Source organism: Nanorana parkeri, unplaced genomic scaffold, assembly GCF_000935625.1.
Source record: "Nanorana parkeri isolate BGI_ZX_2015 unplaced genomic scaffold, ASM93562v1 scaffold1882, whole genome shotgun sequence".
Taxonomy (NCBI): domain Eukaryota; kingdom Metazoa; phylum Chordata; class Amphibia; order Anura; family Dicroglossidae; genus Nanorana; species Nanorana parkeri.
The window spans coordinates 86,869-111,240 of record NW_017308150.1 but is presented as its reverse complement, the minus strand read 5'-3'; the positions used below and the strand labels follow the sequence as shown (position 1 = coordinate 111,240).

Here is a 24,372-nt window from a genome sequence, read left to right as displayed (position 1 = left end):
GTGCGGCTGGACTTTTTTTTTATTGGGGGGGATTTTATCAAAAGTCTGGACTTTTTGATAACTATTTTATTTAACCCTTTAGTAAATGGGCAGGGGTGCAAGTACCCCTTACTCATTCACAAGGGGGGGGAGTAGCATCCCTTAATTAAAGGGGTAACCCCAATGCAAATAAGCCCCCTTGCCCGCAGACCCCCACACCCACCGGGTTAGGGCTGTGGGGAAGAGGCCCTTGTCGCCATCGGCATGGGGACACCCAATACCGAGGGGACGTGGCCTGGTAAGGCGCAGGGAGGGGGGGGGGGTGCTCGATCACCTAAGACCTAAAGGGTCTGGTATGAATTGGGGGGGAACCTCACGCTTTCCCCTCCCCCTCTTCTGCAGACTGTAAACAAACAAAACAAAGTTTTTTTTCCTCAAGTGTCATTTTGCTGCAATGAACAAGAAACGAAATTTCAACCGGACTACCGCTAACTAATTTTTCCGAATCCCGAAACGAATTGAATTTCGGACCCAAATCCAGAAAAATGAAATAAAGCAAAATTCGAATCAAAACGAAACGAAACACATTTTTTGCCAGTGCACATGTCTACTTAGCAGGATGCAGAGCGCAGGATCCTGAAAGAAGAATGGAGACAAGCCGGGTCAGCAACAATCTGGCAGCGCGGTACAGAATCAGGAGACAGGATGTAATTAGAGGCTCGCCGGGTCGATAACTTGCAGACAGCAAAGTACCAGGGACCTGGCAAGAGAGAGGTCCAGAACAAGCCGAGGTCAGGGGAGGCAGAGCAGGAGCAGAGGTCAAACAAGATGGGTTGGTAACAGGTGATCGGATCAAGTATACAGGTTTCAGGAATAAAGGGGCAGGGTACAGCTGAAGATCAGTCAGCAAGGAGGTCAAAGTGTCTCAGCCTTCAATAGTCCGATTGGCGGCATTGTTAGCAATGAGCGCGTGTGCACGTCCGGGCCCCTGCCGTGAAGCGTGCACACAGGTGCGCGCATGCCCACGCAGAAGCATGCGGCCACGCACAATCCTCTGTGCAGAACGATGCGCATGCGCACATGCATGTGTAGGTGCCCAAATATACTCCCTAGGCATGTCAGGAACTCAGGGAGTTGTAGAAAATTGAGTTTAAGGGGCCTACAGCTGCATCTAAGCCTGGTAAGTAAAAGGGCACACTGCTACATTAAATAATTACGTTTTATGCTCAATCAGGTAGGCCCATAGCTGAAATGTAGAAATTCCGCTAGGCCTTAGGGGTAAATAGATGTGACAGCTGAAGTGGTTAAAATAAATAAAAAGGCATTAGCTTATTATTTGCCTCAATTCTTTTAAGAACTCTATACAATTCTTATCATCTTGATAACACTGAAACAATGAAAGTATTAAACCATATTTTTTTATATCATTTTTCTTTTTAAGGAAATCTCCAAAATTCTCTTATTTCCTATGCTAGAGGCACAAAGAAATTGCTAAAGAGTATGATGGAATTATATATATATATATATATATATATACACACACACACATAGTATATAAATATATTATATATGTATGTGTATTTATATATAATACAGTATTTTACACCTGTCTATTTTTTTAATAATAGTTTTGTAAAATGTATGGGCAAGATGCTTTTCTGATTAATTTTATAATGTTAAATGAATGCTAAAATAATACAATAATCATATATTTTGATTGGGAGTAGTGCTACTGTACCATTTTAAACTGAGACTCCGCAATATACATTTGCCACATTTGTCTCCTATAGTTTATAGAACTAATTGATTTAAAATTGAAACCTGGAAACCCTTCAACTTCTGCTGTGATGCCAAATGACAGAGGACACCTGCTGAATTACGGTTGAATAATGGGGTGGGGCTTAATGGCAGAGGGTAAAGTTTAATCTGTACTTGGGCAAAAGTAAAAGCACCATACACAGTCTAGACCTAACATTCAAAGTGCCATAATTACAATAATGTTAATAGTTGGGTGGTTTGCTTACTCTATGTCTAGTATGTGAATGGCTAATACACCCTAATCCATCCAAAGCTGAATCTTGATTTCTTGGTTTCCTTCATTGAAGGACACAGCAGAGATCTTAATCTCTGTACAGATGGGTTATACTACCACTTGCAGGAGTAGGACGCTAGGCACAAAAAAGAATATTGGCTGTAGGGCGGCTCCTGCTGGTGGCCACACCCCCATCCAAGGCAGCTCATGGCTGTATTGATGTAGGGTATCCGATTTTTATATGATTAATGATGTACTCTATTTGGCTGAATCTTGCTATGACATACATGAATGGGATAGAGATCCCAAACAATGCAGGTTAAATGTGTATTGTTAGATACTTCGGTGAAGATATTTATTTATTTTATTGTTGCACCTATAGGTGAGTGAACTAACCAATAAGGTTCTTCTTTTGAATGCAGAAGTCTTAAAAAAACACACAGACCCCTTCATTCACAGACCTTTCCACACACATGGTAAGAATATTAATTTCTAAAACCAAGATGTAGACAAATGTTGTAGAAGATATAATATCACACAGTACGATAGCCAAGATTGGCCTTCAGTTTTAGGATCAGTTAAATCATATCTTAAAAGAGAACTTTGGGGTAACCTTTTTATCCCATAGTTCTCTTTAGGGTCACGGGCGGACATATACTAACCACCTCCCGTGACCCAAAGCTCAGTATATTGCAGGCTTTTGCTATATACTGGACAATACTGTGGAGATCCACCCAGTTGCGTGAATGACAGCGGGCTCTGCCTATCTAGAGGTAGAGCCAGCAATGCCCGCTCCCTCCCCTATTCGTTCCTCAAGTCAGCACTGGAGGGGGATCCCTGTGGGGAGCGGTGACTGACAGTCACCGCTCTTTGCGGGGATATGATTGGGAAGTGAGCGAGTGACGGTGTGTGTTCACTCACTTCCCGATCAATAGAGTCAACGTGTGACATCTTTTTTTGTCACAGGTCGGCTCTAACTATGAGATAAATCACTCACCTCATAGTTCTCCTTTAAGCAATTTTATTTAGTTTTGGACACAGTAGGGAAGGGCAGTTTTTTTCTTTGCTGTCTGTGTCTCATTGGGGATATTTTTAATCACATCCTGTCTCATAGACACAGGAATTGAGAGACGACAGGTCGCAGATGGCCAAAAACCTAAAAGGGGTTTTAGTTCTTCCCAACTCTGTCCAAAATGAAAAAAAGGTGCATGGTTTTTATTATATTTAAACCATGGTATACTGTATATCAGGGTAGGCAACCTCGGCACTCCAGTTGTGGTGAGATTACCAATCCCATTGTGCCTCTGCCTCTGGGAGTCATGCCTGTGACTGTCAGAGTCTTGCAGTGCCTCATGGTAGTTTCACCACAGCTGGAGTGCCAAGGTTACTCACCTCTGGTATATATTAGTGATGTGCGGCAGCTTGAAGTGAACCTAGTTAGTGCGAGTTTACCCAAGACCGTGCAAAATTGTCATTGGCCTAATCAGCTGCAGCCCAGCCATTCCCCACCCAGCCACAACATGTCATAAAGCGGCAGGACATGCCCCTGCCACAACTTATTGGCCCGGGAGGGTGTGTCAGTGACAGTTGTGCACAGTCTTGGGTGAACTCCGCACATCACTAGTATACTGTATATGAATTCATTAAGAAGTATTGACATTAACAAAGCATGAAGTACATGGTGCACCATACCATTAAAGTAAAATGAATATTGTATCAGCAAGAAAACAAACAAAAAAATGCCTATTTTGCTGACAGGTGCTGCTTATTGTAAGGGTGATGTGGTAGAGATGAAACTGTGTGGAATGCAATAGTGATGAGATTTCTTAGAGGTGTATGCAAGAAACTTTGTCCTTCTTTTTTTTATGCATAGGCTTTGATTGCAGTGACATTAATGACAATTTTGGAACCCTTTCGAGGGCACCAAGTGGAATGTACATAATACAGCCTGAAGGAACACAGTTTTCATTTGAGGTAATGAAGGCAATATTTGACAGTGCTTACTTTGCTAAAAGGAAAGTATAGTCAGGGCTGTTCCTATAATCAGGCTGTTGCCTCAGGCGGCATCTCTTTTTGTCACGATGTTGGGATCGCTCTGGCCACCCCTTTTGCAGTCAAAGTGTCTCAGGTTGCTAAGAGCTAGACAGGGTGATGTGTAAGGGCCATACACATCTCCCTGCCCCCTTTCCAGAGGCCATAAGTGCCAAATGTGTAAGGGCCATGCACATCTCCCTGCCCACCTGGATGCTCTGGCCGGCATCCTGCCTAGCTCTTGGCAAACTGTGATGTCAGTGAGCTGGGCGGGACGCTGGCCAGAGCTGGCTCGTGCACCACCAGGATGCCGGCCAAAATGCTGTTAGCGTGTACCACCAGCACCCCCCCTCCGCTAACACCCCCCCGCCTAGGAACGTGACCACAACCAGCCAACTCCCACCCACCCCCAGAATGTGACCTGCACTCCCTAAGCCAGTCCCCCCTCACACCACTTCAGGCAGGGATTATGCTAGGGACATCCCTGAGTATAGTGGTCTTTGATCAATTGTGTTTGAAAATGTTGAGAATGTTTTCATGTTTATGAATTGGAGATATATTTGGAAAGAGTTAAAATGATCTGCACTTGTGCAGCTCGTAGTTTCCAATGCAGAGTTATGATGATTGAGCATAGCTGCTGCAGGCCAGGGTGAAGGTTTGGGCTTTGGGCTTAGTTAAGGGGTTATATGCCGATACCAAGTACCAGTACTCCCGCTAGCTTGGAGCCGGCTTCCCAGGCAATCAGGAAGCTGAGCAGCGGGTCATTACACGCCGCCCAGCCTCTTGATTGCCCGGGAAGCCGGCTCCATGCTGTTTGGCCGGATCGATGTTAATTGGCTGGGAAGCCGTCTTCAGCAAGGAAGACGGTAGTTGGGCCATTACCCGCCACCCGGCTACCTGATTGGCCGGGAAGCCTGCTCCATGCTGTTTGGCCAGATCTATGCTGATTGGCCAGAAAGACGGCTTCCCAGCTAATTAGCATGGAGCCAACCCGTCCTCCTGATTGGCTGGGAAGCTGGCTCCAAACAGTATGGAGATGGATTCCCGGCCAATCAGGAAGCCGGGCGGTGAGTCATTTCTCAAAGCCGGCTCCATGTTCCTTCACGGTACTGCCGGTCTGACTGGAAGTTCCGGTATCGGAGCATTTGGGTGAGTACGAGTACTCGCCCCAATTACTCGGTATCGGCACCGATACTGATACTAGTATCTGTATCAGTGCATCCCTAGTTAAAACACAACTCCAGTAAAAACTGTTTTAGACAACATGGGGAAAGATTACAATTGAGGCCTTCATATCTCTCACACCTTCATATTTTAATAGCTGTGGTGGGTATTTAAATGCTTATATGGGAGCAGATGAAACGTGTGTTCTGTACATGATACATGGAGCTTTTTATTGACACATTTCATATCTGAATACTATTTGGATGCATTAGAGATATGATATAACAAGGATATCATTCCAGCCTGGAGTGCAGCTTCAAATCTGTACATTTTATTTAAATAATACCTTCTGATCCTGCCATGAAGATCTTTGTTCAGAAACCTGTTAGGAGGTGATAGCATTCTGTCACTATCTCCCAATTTCTCTCCAGCATTGTCACACTGTCACGTGTGCTTCCATGGAGTCTTTAAGGGGTCACATTAACATCGCAGTACCAAAGCAAGTGGAGCACAATGCACATTTCTAAAGCACATCGTTGTGCTTTATAAAGGTGTCTTTTCTTTTTAAAGCAGCTGTATGGCCACCCCATGGGCTTGTAGCTGCTTCAATAAAGAACCCCCAATTTATACTTTAGTATAAATTGTATAAAAAATATGATCCTGTGTATACGAAGCAGCCATTTTGTGAATTAGTAAATCATCCAAAATGTGGATGCATTTTCCGTATGATGATGGTTTTCCATATAGTTGTGCATCTCTAAGCTGTGGTGTTGCCAGCACAAAACAAAGATTTTACAAATGGGAACATTGTTAATGTGTCTTTCACAGCAATGCTTCTGGTGGTAGAAGGCTTATAATGATGTGTTGACACTAATATGAGCAAAGGCCCATAAAGACAAAAACATACATGCAAAGTATAATGTTCCTTTATAGACTCTAGAGAAAACTCTAAAATACGCTTTATTGCTCATTGCCGTACATGACATATAATCCTAATTCTGCCTAATGATAATGCTATTTCTTATTATATTACTGTGATGTATACTCTTCCATAATATCGTATTAGGCATTTTGTGACATGGATTACAGAGGAGGGGGATGGACCGTCCTTCAAAAGAGAATTGATGGCACAATTGACTTCCAGAGAAGTTGGCTTGACTACATGGAAGGATTTGGAGAACTTTCAGGTAGAGGAATATTGAAACATTTCTATTTTTGACCCCAGGCTAAAATGAGCACTTAACTATTGCATTACATTGGGTCAAATCCATTATTGAGTGCTGCCTTCCGTCTGGTCATCACTTTCAACAACTTGGACCTGGATGCCCAGTGTGTTTTGCATCCCTTCCCTGCTGCAATCTCGATTTCTCAAGACTACATATCCCACCATGCACTGCTTCCAGCAAGCAATGATAATGTTACATTGTTTGACAAGATATAGTGACATTGTATCAGTGCATTGAGGAAGTACATCCTATGGGCATGTTCAATAAGTAAGTTTACAAACTTCTATATGGATATGGTTATTAGGAGTGGGAGAGAACTTATGGAAATTCAATACAGAAATACAGATTTTTTTTTTTCCGTTTTTGACCCTAGCTACCCTTTTAGACAATTATCTGATCTCATGACCCTCTTAGGAAGTCTGTCCTAGTGCATGAAACACATTAGCCTCCAGCATGGACAGCATGGAGTTTTAGTTTACCTTGAGACACCTGGTCCATTACCATAAGTGTTAACACACTGCAACGGAGTGCAAATGTTGAGATGTGAATCAGCCCTGAGAGTTTTCACTTGTACTGGCTGCTTATATGAGAGCAGATGTGTCCGCCTTATTTTCTGGTCCTTAGATAAGGTGGGAGAGGTGTTAATGCAGGCAGTACACAGATATCAGGTAGAGTTGGAGCATGTGGTAGGAGGCAGAATATGTATCATATAAAGCTGGGGTGGGCAACTCCAACCCTCTAGCTGTTGTGGAACTACAAGTTCCATGAGGCATTGCATGACCGACAGTGACAGGCATGACTCCCAGAGGCATGTTGGGATTTGTAGTTAAAGCACAGCTGGAGGGCCGGAGTTTCCCACCCCTGATATACAGAGAGTCAATGGTTTACAATATGACTTACTACTATTGAGCTTGACTAAGGCCAGGTTCACACCATTTTCTGGACTAGATCTGGAAAGCAGCGCACTGCGTTTTGCCGTGTTTTTAGAGCGATTGTACCACGATGTTGCCGCATTTCGGAGCTGGGTTTTTTTTTTTTGGTTTAAAATGGGCTTTTAGGTGCGTTCCAGTGTATTTGCATGTGCTCTTAATGCGTTTCCATGCATTCCAGACCAGACAAAATGAGACATGCAGTATCTTTCTGGTCTGGTCTGGAATGGACTGCGCTAGTGTAAACAGAGGCCAGAAACAGCATAGGGATACATTAAGATGCATTTTGGGCCCGGAAACAATCTGGTCCGGTCTGGAGATGATCTGGATGTAGTGTGAACATCCAGATCATCTCCAAAAAGGGGCAACAATTAGTTTCTGAACCCAAGATAAAAAAACTTAATATAATACAGCTAACCAGTCCATAGATTTGGTGGCTGCATTTGTTTTCTTTTTTAGGCTTTCACCTTTTTTTTTCCTAATATTGCTACCAGTAACACACTTCTTGTCCTAAGAAAAACATTGGGGGAGCTGTTCTGTAGTTCTCATGCAGGACTAAAGATAGTAAAGTATTGTCAGCTCACTACAGGGAGTTACAAACTGGCAGGAACTACAGGTATTTTTTTGCACATTACATTTTGCACATTTAGTGGTATGTTTAACAGACCAGAAGGAAGAACAGAAGAGAAGTTCATTGTTAGGGTTTACATACACTGGAGAAGGCTGTGGAGTTTCACAGGTAGGCAGCACATGTTCTAAATAATTGAAAAGTGTTTATTCCTTTACTGGGAACAAGAAGTGGTTCCAGAGTTTCACAGGTAGGCAGCACATGTTAATGGAAATGTAAAACCTTTTTATTTTCTTCATTAAATGTCTTATGTTCACATTTTTCTTCCAGTACCTTGGCCAGACTGCTCTGCAGTGACTCATTTTGCCCCATGACTCACGGTTCTAGTTGCATGGACTGATTTTATTAAGCTTGGGGAAGACAAACAAAAGAACATTTAGGATAGGAGAAGGATTGCAGGCATTGAAGCCAATCAGAAATACAGAACAGCCAAAAAATAGAATTAAAATGGGTGTTTACTTCCTGCCTGCATGGCCGAGCAATTATCAGTAGATGATCAGCATAAAGGCGCTACCATAACTTAGCACTGCCACCTCTGCAGCAGCAAAAAGGAAATAAAAATGCAGCAGTTTCCCAGCCATGCAGGGGTTAAATATTTAAAGCAGAACATCAGGGATTTTTTTGATTCTTTGGAATTGCCATAAGTCAGATACCTGTAATCATGAGTATCCTATGGCTGGATGGATGCTGTTTACTGTAGTAATCTTGGTTTGTCCAGGATACAGGGCTCAACACTCTTCTACAAGTGCTGCGACTGATAGTTCTGTGCCGTGCACAGCGCTGAGCACAGAGCTGCCCCACAAAAGCTTTGTATTCTTGTCACAGAATGCAAGGTGTTCATGTGACGGACCCCCGTACTCAGGATGAGTATGTCCGCCGCTGTCTTCTTCCTTGCTGAGGTGATATTGGAACCTGAAGATCTGTAGCTCCCAGTTTCCCCAGTCACTAGCCAAGGCTTGAGTGTAGGGTAAACAAACTCTGCTTTATTGAGCAACTGCACAAACTTTTATACAGCAAGTGATGAAATCAGAATATAATCCCATCACATCCACCTCCCCTCCTCCCAGACCATCGGTCTGCTCAACACCACAGGTGTCCACCTGCTAACGAACTCCAGACAGCCATGGCAGGAGCCTGGCCAGAATGTCATTGTTCTGAGCTCCCTCAGAGTACAATGGGAGATAACGAGGGATGGTGCTGATAGTCTTTACATAACCAGGTCACACAGCATAACGCACTCAAACATAACTCAATACCAATACACATTTAACTTAACCAATACACATAAACTGATCACCATGTCGTCACAGTTCAGTAAATGGACAAAGGGAGATCCTGTCATTTACCAGCCCCTCCTCTCCCCTCGTGCATTCACAAAAAGCCTTGTATTCTTGTCACATAATGCAAGGTGTTCAGTGAATGGACAAGAGCAGATCCTGTCATTTACCAGCCCCTCCTCTCCCCTCGTGCATTTTCAAAATGTCTTGTATCCATGTCACAAACTGTGTTCTGTGAATGGACAAGGAGCGATCTTGTCATTTACCAACCCCTCCTCTCCCCTTGTCCATCCACAAAAAGCTTTGCATTCTGGTTGCAAAGTTCAAGGTGTTCTGTGAATGGACAAGGGGATATCCTGTCATTTACCTGCCCCTCCTCTCCCCTTATCCATTTACAGAAAGCCTTGTATTCTTGTCACATAATGTAGGACGTTCTGTGAATGGACAAATGGAGATCCTGTCATTTTCCTGCCCCTCCTCTCTCCTCCTACATTCACAAAAAAGGCTTGCATTCTTGCTCACAAAGTGCAAGGTGTTCAGTGAATGGACAAGGGGAGATGCTGCCATTAATATGCCCCGTCCTCTCCCCTCGTACATTCACAAAAAGCCTTGTATTCTTGTCACAAAGCGCAACGTGTTCTATGAATGGATTTTGAGAGATCCTGTCATTTACCTGCCCCTACTCTCTCCTTGTCCATTCATGGGATGCCTGTTCTGTCAAGTCAAAACTAAAAATTGTGCCTTTAGATGTATACCGGGAACATAGTCTACCTGCTCAATACTTCAGTATTTCATCCAAGTAATGCTGTAGTGTATGAGTGTACTTGGTAATCTGGTGATGGGAGAACCCCAATTTGAGATGCAGGTTTGTTATTCCCAAACACACCCACTGCAGGCTCCATGCTGAATATGATTGGAAGCAGAGAGGGAGAAGGGGCATTACACTAAACAGACTTTACAAAGTATACGGAAACCTGTGAGGTACTCTCTGGATTTTGCTGCAATGGATTACACAAGGCTCATATAAAGTAATTTAAGTGAACTTCCTGACTTCATCAAAATTCTGTTGTTTTCTGGATAGAATTAGTATCTCACTGATTTCAATGTTGTCTGATATTGCATCTTTAGATACTGAACGTGATCTATAAACTGTATTTTCAGGGGAGTTCTGGTTGGGTCTGAGGAAAACCTTCTGCATTCTGAATCAGAAGAACACCAGTTTTATGCTAAATATTGCCCTAGAGGCTGAAGACGGGTCACTGGCGTACGCAACCTATGATAACTTCTGGATTGAAGATGAGAAGACCTCTTTCATAATGCATGTTGGGCGCTATTTTGGAACAGCAGGTTAGTAAAACATTGATTTTTAGGAACTTTTTATGGATCATGCACACAGCTCTGTTTCTGTTTATTTTATGATTTTAATGCAAAACAGAATAAAAGAATCCCAGATTTGGTCAGGCTAGTCGCACACTGGTTGTCGAATCAGTTGATCAGGGATCTCAAAATTACATTTTATCAGCGCAGAGGATCTAGTTTGAGATAAGATATCCATACACAAGGCATCTTTTCTCATTCAGCCGCTTCAGCTGCCCACGGCTTCCCTCGGGAAACTGTAACGGTCTTGACTATAGTAAGCAAAGAAAGAACATATTTACTAACACCCTTGTACATATCTGTACTTTTCATACATTTAAAGCTAAACTCCCGCTTTACTATTTTTCTTGCACAAGTGTACAGACTCCACATGTGGGCATTACCTTGGAGTGGTCTGCATATAAATGCATTCTGGAATGCCCCATCCTCCAGACTGACCCCCACCTATTAGGCATTTTGATATTTACATAACTACTCCCAAGAGCCAGTCCACTGCCTGCATCAGGGATGAGGGCTCTTGTGAGAAGTACTGAGGCATGAAGCTGTGATGTTTTCAGGAAGTTATGCACAGCACCCTGCCGACCCCTCCCACCAGGCGTGATCTGTCTGCATTGCATAGAGAAAGAGGCACCCAGTATGGACAGGGGCAAAATAAAAGCATATTAAACTGTAGATGTAAATGTCCCCCCCCAGCCCTCCCTCACAAGTCTTATACTTACTTGTCCCCTCTCCTCCGAGATCTTTGCTGTTTGGCCTGGAGGGCACCGCACAGTATTTTCTCCCAAAGTCTCCTGTTCGGACTACTTATTAATAGTTATGCAAAGCTCATTCATTATTTGCCCCAATGGTGGACAGCATTTCCATAAGCATGAATTGAGAATTCTTCTACGCATATGCAGCATAGACTTGTGGTAAGCAAGCTGTTTGGAACCCAGCAGGCAGCACAGTAAAGAACGCAGAGGTGGGGGGAATGAGAAGTATAAAACTTAAGCCGGCCATACACCTATAGATTATCTGCCGATTTTCTATGGTCAGATGGAAAAAGTGCAACAGATTCCTCCATCTACGCTAAACTGTGTGGATGGAGGAATCTACCACTGGGCCAAGCTTCAGTATTTTGTCATATATCTTGCCATATTTGTACAGCTGCGGAGGGGGGGTATAACTTAAAAGTATTTTTTTGGAATGCTGCATATTTGGAAAGGCAGGTACTGTATATTGTCTTTTCTTTCTTTTACAGGCTGCTTTGAGTGTAAAAATGATTCTGCAGTGACAGGGTCACTTTAAAGGATAACTGCATTAAAAGTTATACTAACACAGTACTGAATAGACAATGTAAAGGTTGAGTGTAATGGATACTTTCTTACTCAGAATGAGCTTAAAACACTGAGCAGCTTTACTATGCACATTAGTTCTCAGTGCCAAGAACATTGCACGGAAAACTATCAGCTCTGATCTCCCAGCGATGAGAACAATTGTATTGTGTTTTTCAGCCACATCATTTGTTACTCGGGATAGTTTAGGTTTCTGTAGCCCACACAAGGCTCATCTGTTATTTTATGGATTACTAATAAAGTATATATTTTAATTGGCAGAGATCCTAGATGCTGCTTTCTACTGAAGATCTGTGTGTCCTCATAGAGATCATGGTTTACATAGAAGGACTCTCTTTTTCTGTTTATAGATACAGGATAGTTCATGAAGATAATTACCTGTTGAGCTTAAGCTGCTTCTTAGGCCCCGTTCACACCTAGGCGTATTACATATGCGCGTCTGTCGCGCGTTTTTTTTACCTCGATTCGCGGTAAAAAAGTTGTGCGACCGTCGCGCGATTCCGAAGGCTACTTGGCTGTATCCCAATGGAAAACGCCCTACAAAACGGCCCAAAGAAGTACATGTACTTGTTTGAGCGTAGGCCGTTTTCTAGGGCGTTCAGACGGGCGGAAATACGGAAAAGTGTGAACCATACCCATAGAAAACAATGGGATTTTCATGTCTGTACGTTTTATAGAGCGTTCATAGAGCGTTGAACGCGCGACAAAACGTAAATGTGTGAACGGGGCCTTAGTTTCCATGGGTGCTTTTTCGATCAACCATTGAGGGACACAGCTCTGAAAAATTCTGAGACGTAGGGTTATGCTGCTTCCTCCAGGAGAAATGGACATTAGTGGGGATACCCCGATACCAGTTTTTCGGTAACGAGAACGAGTCTCAATATTTGTTTTCCGGTCCTCGCCGATAACAAATACCAATACCGGAAGTCCCATTTAGGAAGCCAGGCGGCGTGTAATGACTTGCCACCTGGCTTCCTGAGTAGCAGGGAAGTCGTCTCCATGCAGCACTGAGATGCAACAAAAGATGAAAAAAGATAAAAGCAAGTATTTTAAAATATGAAAAACGTACACAATGTATTCAGTGCTACTCAATGCAGTGGCGTCACAAGGGGGGTGCGGCCCGCACCCGAGTGACACCGTTGGAGGGGTGACACCAAAATGACTGACAGTCATTTTGGTGTCACCCCCTCTAAAAAGTCGGGCACTCGGTCATGGACTGAGAGCCCGACGGTGCCAGGAGAGAGGATGGGACCCAACGGCATACCTCATCCCGCCGGGTGAATGTCCACTCCTCTCTCTGACGGCGTCCATCACAACATGGCCGCCGACAAGTGTCAATTAGAGGGCCGCGCATACGTGACGTCACGTGCATGCGCGATGACGTCACAGCGGGGTGTCAGCCAGTCTCCGCTCCGGGTGACAACCACCCTCGAGAGCGGGAGGGGGCGGAAAAATCACAGCACAGCCGCAAACATAGATGTACTGGTGTGGACGCCGGGCTCCGGGCTTCTGCTGCAATGGTTTCAGTTCAGCTTCACCCCGCCCCCTGTGCATATTTTGGAGCCGCTCTGGCAGCACTGTGACCGTTGCTATTACATGCCTTCTCTGGAGCCTCACACTACCTCCTTGGGGCCACTCTCTGAGTCCCTGCACTGTGGGAGGAGCCGTTCTCTCTTCACTGCCTCCTGGTCCTAAGCTGCAAGCACTACCCTGTTTCCCCAAAAATAAGACCTACCCTGAAATTAAGACCTAGTGCCATTTTTGGGAATTGCTAAAATATAAGACCTACCCCATAAATAAGACCTAGTTGTGACCATTCCCAGGGCCGGTGGTGTCATAAGGGGGAACTTGAAGAACTGCTGGAGAGAATCAGCGGTGCCAACGCAGGCAGTGCTAGAGGAAGCGAGGCGGCACCGGAGGGAGCAGAGCCGCATAAGCCGATGTTTCCTCTATAGCGCCGCCTCCTGTCACAGGCGGAGTGATACCAAATGCACTCCGCCTGTGAGGAATCCATAGTGAAAGCGCACTTCGCCATTTTGGATTATTTAATTTGGATTTGCATTAACTTTGGAGTGTTATACATAAAAGAAAAAAAAAATAAGACCTACCCCGAAAATAAGACCTAGTGTGTTTTTTTGAGCCAAAAACAATATAAGACAGTGTCTTATTTTCGGGGAAACACGGTAGTGTGTGTCTGCCTGTGTGTGTCACTGTGTTCATGTATGTATGTGTGTGTGTGTGTGTCACTGTGCTCATGTATGTGTGTGTGTGTCACTGTGTTCATGTATGTGTCACTATGTATGTATGTACAGGTGCAACTCGAATAATTAGAATATTGTGCAAAAGTAATGGCAGCAAGTGCTGCAAAAGGGGCCCAAACCAAGTACTGAGTACATATGCATGCTTGTACTTTTCAGAGGTCCGATATTGTTCTATGTACAATCCTTGTTTTATTGATTGCATGTAATAATCTACTTTTTTGAGGTTTTGGATTTGGGGTTCTTGGGGTTTTCATGAGCTGTAAGCCATAATCATCACAATTATGACAAATCACGGCTTGAATTATCTTGCTTTGCATGTAATGAGTCTATCTCATATATTAGTTTCACCTTTTAAGTTGCATTAGTGAAATAAATGAACTTGGCACGATATTCTAATTATTTGAGTTTCACCTGTATGTATGTGTGTGTGTGTCACCGTGTTCATGTATGTATGTATGTATGTGTGTGTGTGTGTTTATGTATGTATGTATGTGTGTGTGTGTGTCACTGTGTTGTGTGTGTCACCGTGTTCATGTATGTATGTATGTGTGTTTGTGTGTCACTGTGTTTATGTATGTATGTGTGTCACTGTGTTCATGTATGTGTTCATGTATGTGTGTGTGTGTGTCACTGTGTTCATGTATGTGTCACTGTGTATATATGTATGTATGTGTGTGTGTGTCACCGTGTTCATGTATGTATGTGTGTGTGTGTGTTTATGTATGTATGTGTGTGTGTCTCACTGTGTTCATGTATTTGTATTTATTAGCTGCTGGAACACACCGTGATCGCTGTGAAACTCCCCCCCCCCACGTTTTGGGACGGTAGGGGGTGGTGGCAGTGCATTGTATTCAATGGCACCACTTCCATGCCCCCCACCCCGCAGTGCGATCGCACACGTGGCAAAACTTTGTCAGCGTTCTGTTTAACTGCAAACGCAAAAAATAGGGCTAGGCTTTGCCATGCGTTCGATTGCACTGCGGGGGGGGCGTGGAAGCGGTGCCATTGAATACAATGCACCGCCACGCCCCCTCCCGCCCCAAAACGTGTGGGGGGGGGAGTTTCACAGCGATCGTGGTGCGTTCCAGCAGCTACCGCTCTGGAACTCACACGCAGCAAAAAGCTGTTCTGATTATTTACATTTTTAATCTATCGCTGGGACTTGTAGTCATATATACCGTGTTTCCCGAAAATAAGACACTGTCTTATATTTTTTTTTTGCCTCAAAAAAACACACTCGGTCCTTTTTTCGGGGTAGGTCTTTTTTTTTTTTTTTTTTAATGTACAACAATCCATACTTATTCATGTAGAAAAGTCTACATGTATTCATGTACACAAATATGGTGATTAGGGCCAATCAGGGGTGCCGTACCTTTCCAAGAGCAATTTGCTAACCAATTGCGGCCAGAATGAGCGAAGCGCACTTTCACTATCTATTCCTCACAGGCATTTGGTATCACTCCGCCTGTGACAGGAGCCGGCGCTATAGAGGAAGCATCGGCTTATGCGGCTCTGCTCCCTCTGGTGCCGCCTCGCTTCCTCTATCGCTGGCTTCGTTGGCACCGCTGATTCTCTCCTGTTGCTCTTTACATTCCCCCTTATGCCACCACCGGCCCGGGGAATGGTCATACCTAGGTCTTATTTTCGGGGTAGGTCTTATATTTTAGCAATTCCCAAAAATAGTACTAGGTCTTATTTTCGAGGAAACAGGTGGAGAGAAGTGACATTTCAGGACCGATCAGCTGTTTCAGGGCAGGTCGGTTCTCCTGCACATGCGATTTGCGATGCCGATCTGCCCTGGAACAGCGGAGAAAGCTTTGGAATTCTTAATTTATTCCACCGCCGAAAAAATGGGCAAGATTACGTTAAAATGTGTGACCACGTCCCTGGTCACACATTCTAATGTAGTCTCAAACTTTGATAGATCACATGCCTACCTGTAATCATATAATCAGAGAAATAGATTTTAATAGGGAACATTACAGTGTAATATTCCCATTATAATCCTCTTGTCTAATTACATGAAAAAGCAGTACACAACTACTATAAACCAGGGGCCTGATTTCTGTAGAAAGTAACAAGATCGATATTCCATTTCCGTGCAGGTGATGCCATCCGTGGGTACAGGAAAGAAGACAACCAGAATGCAATGCCCTTTAGCACCTACGATATCGACAATGATAACTGTTATCCTTCATGCTTCTTCAATGGCACCAAAGTGAACAGCTGTAGCCAACACAACAACAAGAGTGGCTGGTGGTTCCGCCAATGTGGTTTAGCCAACCTGAACGGGGTCCACCGCGTGACCAGAGGTATAGATATAGCAGGCATTCAATGGGACACATGGAAGGAGAACGGCTCGATTGTCAAGATAAAGTCAGCTTCTATGAAAATCAAGAGAACTCATTACCCATTTTTTAAATGATTGTTACTTTTGAAATTATGTTAATAGAATTTTTAGAACTTCAGTATTGTATGTACAATGGTTTATTTAAAGGAAAATCCCCAGAAAACACACAACTACAACAAACATATAAACTGAAAAACTATTTAGCCTTGTCTGCTTTTTTGTTTTTAGATGCACTTTTTGGAATAAAAAATGTTTTATAAAGTTTTGGGCCTGTAACGGTATGTGATGCCTGTCTGAAACAGCGACCCCCGAGCTACTAAAGGAACTGAGCACGTTCATATGTGAATTTTCAGCTATTTTAGTAAATACGTTGAAACAAAGAGCAAATTCACAGTAACAGCCCAAAATGCAGTGCTGCTCCAGGTCAATCCACAAATACTTGTCCAATGGGCGCCAGGTCAGCTCGTGTCTGGTCAATAGTATGGAAATGAAGGCTAGCAGCACTCCAGAAAAAGAAGCCACAATTGATTTTTGGAGTGCCGCTGTTTTTCATTTCCATTAAAGGAGAACTATGGGGGCTTCATAAAGTGGGAGAGGTGGAGAGAATAGAGGACCTGGTCTGGTCTGGGCGAGGCCAACAAGCTACGCACTGCAGCACATGGTTCTATTGGACCGCTTTTACGCAGGCATCCGAATTTCATGCCCTGTTACAGGATCTCCCCTAGAGGTAGGCCGCGACCGAACACGTAGCGACGGCTGCCAGGGGAATGGCGATTGGCCCACTGGTTCACTGACCTCATCTCCCACCCTTCTTCCCTTCATACCTCTTTACCGCCCCTCTCTCCTACCTGCTCTGCTCTGCTCCCCTCCCCCCCTTCTCCCAATGTTGGTTTCCACCGCTCCCTAACTAGAATCTGACCCCCCCCTTCCTTTTTGGTACTATCTCTGTGGTCACAGGTCGGCTAGAACTATGAGGTGAGTGAAAAGCACCCACCTCATAGTTCTCCTCTAAAGTGAAATTCACTTGACAAAGAATACCCAATCATGTGCAAAGGCAGTTAAAAAACAGGATATTTGCTTGCACATGGTTGGGCGATTGAAGAAATTTCCCTTCATGCACTTAGCTTAGTGAAAATTCACTTTGCAAGAGAAAATCCACTTAGGCCCCATTCACACTGAGCGATTTATCGAGCGATTTTTGCAGCGATATCGCTCATATTTCCACGCGATATCGCTCTATGTAGCTTCTCCAAACCATTTCAATGGAGCTGTTCACATCTCGTCGCTCAATATCGCTCAATATCGCTGGTAGCTCGTCGCTGGTAGCTTGTCGCTCCTACATGACCCTTTTTTCGAGCGATATTGCTCCTGATTGCATACAGCCCAATAGGAAAAAGTTGCGCGACAAGTCGCTCAATATCGCTCGTCGCGCAAAATCGCGCGATTTTCATGTCGCTCAGTGTGAATGGGGCCTTAGTGTTACGTACCTTCTGGGAGACCGGATGTGAGAGGAGGCTTCCCTTGCACCCTGTGTCCTGGTAGACTCTGATGATGGGAACAGAGCCCAGCGGGACAACAAGTGGCAGGAGTGCCAGTGGTGTTGAGCACCGTGCAAGCCTATGAGACGAGCCGAGGTCAGGTTCCAAGCGGGCAATTCCAGTACAAAAGGGGTTAGGCTGAAGAATGGTCAAATAACAGTTCCGAGGTCAAGGCAGGCAGAATTCAAGGTTCGTTGAGGAAGTCCGGGTCACAAGGATCAAGCAAGATATCACAAAACACTGGAACAAGGATTAGCTGACGATAAACCAGCAACATGGTGGTACTGCTGCTGGGTTTATATAGGGCCAGTGATGTCCTTTCCTGTGCACGGCTATGGCGCGTTTTCATGCTGGTAATCTACCACTTCTGCGCGGGATGGCACGTTCCCGAGCAGTGTGGGAACGTGCAGGTTGCGCATGCGCAGATGGCGGGGATCCGTTACACTTAGCTTAGTGAATGAGTTTAAAATAGTATTACATCCTCAACGTTTTTGTAGAGAATATATTCTCATCTACCAAAGAAACAATCTCCAGTACATTGTATAGTTCCTATATGTGCCAATCACTTACATGTTATTAACTACACTGGCACCAACCCCTGATCCCTAAGCGCAGCTTCCTGTTTGGGAGAGTGCGCTCTGTGTACCAAGTCACAAGGGACAGCAGCTGCCTATCTATTAGCTTTGAGGAGGGAGGAGGTGGAAACAGGGGAGTGGCTTGACGTCCTAAGGCTTTGGGGCTGTGTGTTCATTTTGATGCACTCAGCTTCCGGCTTGGAGTGCGCACGTAATGGTGAATCTATAGGACTTTGTAAGAGAATGGAACCACTCTGGAACTGAAATGTTTCAATGGTGCTGAGTATCACAGCTGAATCCAGATGATAGGACAACTGCAATTCTAAAAAAAGCAGCATGTACTATAAGTCAGTGGTTTTCAACCTGTGTAACCTCAGGACCAACATCGGTCCTTGGTTATTAAGTCGCACCGCACTGGAATGCACAGCATTTGGGTACCGCATGTTCCAGTGCAGACAAACTATGGGCAGGAGGTGCGTTTGGGGTGTCATTCAAAGGAATGGCAACGCAACACACCACCTGCAACAGAACATTTGGTAGGTGCGATTGCTTGGTACAGTGCATTAATCGCACAGGACTGTGTGTTTAACACATTGTATTAATGTGAACGGGACCTTAAAAGCACTAACAGATACACACAACCACAGACACAATCTCACACACACACATTCCCAAAAATTTTTTTACGATCCACCCAGTCTCCCTACCTTACAAGAACTGGAGTGCATCCTCAGCCTGGGGTCCAGTGTGGACTGCTGTGCTGTGACCAAGCTCCATCCATATGTTTATTGCTTGTACAGTTCCCTTGCGTGCCATGTAGAGGTGCCGGGAGCCAGAATGTGACGTCACTCTGGTCAAGGCACCTCTTTACTGCACACGAAGGCGCTGTAAGCAATGCATGTATGGATGGAGCTCCCTCACGGCCATACCAGCAGCCAACCTCACCTCAAGCTGACACTCGGCACCGGGCAGCATATTTTGAATGGCTGTTCAGCATGACAATTGACAGTACTGCTCATGGGGCGGCTCAGGAGCCTCACCTAGCGCAGTGGGAAGCACGTGGTAAACCAATGAACACAGGGTTGTGACCCACTTCTGGTTTGTGAACCACCAGTTGAGAACCTTGGCTATAAGTGATCACCTCAACAGTAGGAATCCCTAAAAAACAGTAAACGCTTTAATATCACTTTAAGCAGTGCTGACTTCAATCATCTATTCATGTGTAAGCAAAAATCCTGTTTTTTTTATTTTCCTTGCCCACAATTGGGTATCCTTTGCAAAGTGAAGTTTCACTGTTTCACCTCGTTCACTAAGACAGGGAAGAGTCAATTTGCAAAGTGAAAGTTCACTTTGAGAGTGAATATACTCTACTACTTTAGTGAATCTAATCCACCGTCCTGCTTCACTTGGTTTCAGACATCAATATAAACTTGTCAAATGTAACAGTCTGGTTGTAGAATCCTTTCCTCATTGTTTCCCCTGATTATAGGATATTGTTCTGTTCAGCTATGAAATGTGTTTTAGCATTCATTATAGGAACTGCTTCAGCTCATAGTCTGAAAACCACCAAGGGCAGGTGTGGGCAACTCCGGCCCTCTCACTGTTGTGGGACTACAAGTCCCTTGAGGCATTGCAAGACTGACATTTACAGGCATGACTCCCAGAGGCAGAAGCATGTTGGGATTTGTAGTTAATGCACAGCTGGAAGGCTAGAGTTTCCCACCCCTGACCAAATTGTGGCCACTAGATGGAGCTGAATTTCTATGTTCCATGGCTCCATCTAGTGGCCATAATGTGCTGCACATTTCATTCGCATAGCTGTACTCTGTTTGAATGATTTATAAATCACCTCCCAAGTGTGCAACCTGCACTGGTCTACAACGAGAAAGCCTCGGAAATGAAAGTAGCTAAATTTTACCAGAAATGGGTCAATAAATAAAGGATAATTAAGTCCTGACTATTAATTGGCTCCAGTTTCCAAGCTACAACTTCAGGTCAAAATTGCATCAAAATAATTCAAAATTACGAGGGAGATGTGCGATTAGGCTCCAAAACTTTTCTGCAAAATGTGATATAGCAATGAGAATGGTGCCACATCAGTCATTATAAATATATCTTTATGGTGATACCAATAACATAACTTTCTATTCATTTATTGGTTTTTCATGTAACATTTTTGCGCTCATCGTCTTTATCATCATCTGAGCCTAGAGAGTAGGATTCTGGTGGATCTGGAATAGGCAAGTCCTCACCATGGGGTACAGGACCCAGTGCGGATAGAATATTTGTATATTCCACTTCTTCTTTCTTGAGATCCCTTTTGCAATTGGGGGAACCATGCAAAAATGGCAGTGGCTACTATGATTGGTGGGTTCCTTCCACATCATTGGGACCGCGAAAGGCATGCACGTTCTCTTCTTGTTTAGCCAATGACGCAGATAAGTTACACATGTAATGCAACAATAATGAGGGGCCCAACTCTTGTCCTGATCCCCTATTTTGCATCCAAAATATAGGTGGTACGCCTTTTTTATACCACTGCCGTCCTACTGCACTTTTGAGATGCCAATGTAACCTTGCCACAAATGTAGCAGAAGTTATCTGCGTTGTTTACACAGTTTCGAGGCATCTTGGCTTCTGAGGGAAAATATCACGCAACTGTTCCTTGAAAATGTTCGGCAATGACACTTTCACAAGCCACCAGATGTAACTGTATGATGCGTAGATCTGACTAATGTACCTTGCAATAAAAGAACAATAAATTACAGTCTCAAAGTGAAGATATATTTATACACTTCCTTGTGGTACCATTGTCATTGTTCCTCCGTACTTTGTCGAGAAGTTACGAGGCATCGTGATCATCAGACACCTCCCTCCCTTGTAGGCATATATACTCGCCTGTGTATAAATCTTTATTGTGAAATATCTTGAAGACTTTAGCCAACCAACCAGCACCTTTATCACCTGTTTTCTAATTCATCTAATCAAAATATGTAAAAATTAACACATTTTATCTAGGAGGTCAATCATTTCCCAAACTTTGTAGACCAGTGCTATTATTATGTCTATTGATATTAATATCTCTGTAGTCTTCCATCCTGAACTGAGTTAACTTTAAATCATGCATTTTTGAGCAGTAAGCAATTGAAGTTCAGCAATTCGATTATTAAACAATCCAAATTCAACTTTCTAAAGTTGAAAGTAGGAAGACAATGTAAAGAGTCACTGAAACAAACTTATTGTTAAAAAAGTACCTGCAAAGGTGAGTATTTACTTTCTTCTCTGCAAGTCCTTTTTAATTAGCAAGTTTATTTAACCACTTCCAGCGGGTTCACGTAATTGTACGTCATCTGCCGGAAGTGGTTATAGCAAGAACACGGCTGCTGCTGCAGCCGGGTTCTTGGTACCGTTTTAAACAGCAGGCGATTGCTGTTTAAATACAAGCGATCCTGCGTCTGTACAGGCACCAGATCGCTTGTGCGGTACAGCGCCATGTCCCGCTCCCCCCCCCTCCTTGGCTGCCGGTGCCGCCGTTGGCTTCCCGGGCTCATCTGTCCCTCGTGTGAGACCGGGACCGGCATGGAGGGTCTCCCCTGATAGATCGGAGGAGAGACTCATGGCTTCCAGCCACTGATCTCTCCTCCGATCACTGTACACAGAAGTGATGTGCATTATCTTGACAAAAGCCAATTTAAGACAAAGATGGGTGGGACAAGTGGTGTTTGCAGAGGCGCCAACAGCTCCGGGAAGCTTACCAGATGCTAAAGATCTTTAAATAAGCTTTGGTTGGCCATAGATAGCTCAAATTTTGGCCGGTTCAGTAAGAATTTGAGCCATCTATGGCCAGCCTAAGCTTGTTGAAAGGTCTTCAGTAATTGGTACACTTCCTGGTGCATATCAAATGCCTTCCTTGTGCTCTTCTGCCATAACTGGTAAGCTGTCCCAGTGACATTAGGGCCCGTGATGGAAACCATGGAGTGCGACAGGGGACACCAACATCCAATGTAATCTTACATTTTATACTTTTAATATTGTATCATTTATTGGCTTATTTAAGTCAAAGAGCAGTGTACCAGCAACTCAAAGCTACCAGTCCGATTGAGTGACCTAAATTGATGAAAGTGCCTGCTGTACACATACAGGGTTGTGACTAGTGTAGATAAGATAGGTGCTCAAAGTGACAGCCATGTTTTGTGAAGAACCTCAGAGATGTAAAGATAGGTCACCAGCACTCCAAAATGCAAAGAGATGATTGTTTATTGCAAATAACATCACCTGTCAGGACCTGTCACTATGTCACCTTGAGGAAGGGACCCTGAACGGCCCGGAAACGACAACAATTTTTGACATTTGTGACGTTATTTGCAATAAATATTATTCTCTTTGCATTTTGGAGTGCTGGTGACCTATCTTCACATCTCGAATGAGTGACCTGACATCAATGAAACTGATATCAAATTGGATGTTATGGCTTACATCTCTTTGCACCTTGTCAGTGTACTCTACTCATTGTTATTGTTAGTGCTTTGAAATCCAAATAATTTTATTCTAGAGAATCTAAATTAATTCCATATGTGATTTGGTCTCATGTATTATTCATCCTGAGAACTGAATGAACAGGAGCCATAAATCATTCTATTCATGTTAATTCATTACAATTACTGTGCTGAAGTGCTCTAAAACAATACAATTAGAGGTTCTATGATGTAGGCCAGATTGCCATATATAATAAATAAATGGTAATGTAATATTAGCATCGCCGAATAAACATATCCACTGCCAAGAGAAGGAATCTCAGGAGAAGGGTGTGATACAAAAATAAGCACAATAACTTCAATCTACAGCTTTAAAAAAAACATAACATACATCTCATAATATAAGTGCTGTGCTGAAGAGGACCTGTATTTTGAAAGCAGTGCCCCCCCAAAAAAGGCAAGGACTAGTCACTAGTAGTGATGCACACATTGGCCTGGCCAAAAATCTGGCTTCAGCAGATATCCAAGTGAAATGAACATAAGGCCACCTATGTCCTAGCAACCAATGCTGCTGATTAGAGCATCAATGGTTGCTAGGAAGCTAGCAGCTGGGCAGTACAGTATTATTGGTTGCTAAGACACTAGTGGACCCACAGGTGAGCCACCAGTTAACCAAAGACTGTGTGGGCCCTATGGCATCATTGATTTCAAGGACACAAACAGAGGTTTGCCAGTTAGACGAACTGGCCAAATTATCCATACCCAAAGCTCATCCCTACTCACCAGTATTGCCTGTGGTCTCCCTGCAGCTGATCTTTTCCCCATTACTTACTTACCATGCCTCAATCTGCTGTGTGTCTCCTTGTGCAGGTGGCCATCGTGGTAGAGGCAGGGCTTTGCTTCTTTGTGTCAGAGCGTGACTGGAGGGGAAATATTCAGGACGCGGCAGGAGAGTTTCGCTTAGCACAGATCCCCAGAATGAATTAGGAAGTAGGGAGATGCATACAGTGCAGGTGTATTTTAGGTCTGGTTGGAATTCAGCTTTACAATCACAATATGACAATATTATGACAACTTAAAGCAGATTTTTGTCTTTACAAAGGCCCATGCAAATTAACATACCCTGCCAGGCATTGCATTGTGTCTGTTCACACCACTGCTGTGTGGAATATATCAACCATTCGTAAATTTTAACT

The 24,372-nt window shown here is 43.9% G+C and overlaps 1 protein-coding gene across 1 annotated transcript in view; it reads left to right on the top strand.

Annotated features, from left to right (window-relative positions):
• The window catches only part of ANGPTL5 (angiopoietin like 5), a 29,745-nt gene extending 13,001 nt beyond the window's left edge, over positions 1-16,744 (top strand). The window contains exons 3-8 of the mRNA XM_018571969.1: positions 1,421-1,529; positions 2,399-2,487; positions 3,885-3,985; positions 6,273-6,393; positions 10,428-10,613; positions 16,344-16,744. Of these exons, the coding sequence (XP_018427471.1) occupies positions 1,421-1,529; positions 2,399-2,487; positions 3,885-3,985; positions 6,273-6,393; positions 10,428-10,613; positions 16,344-16,663 (926 nt within the window). The 3' untranslated portion in view covers positions 16,664-16,744. The remainder of the gene's footprint in view (positions 1-1,420; positions 1,530-2,398; positions 2,488-3,884; positions 3,986-6,272; positions 6,394-10,427; positions 10,614-16,343) is intronic.
• Positions 16,745-24,372: the final 7,628 nt, after the last annotated feature.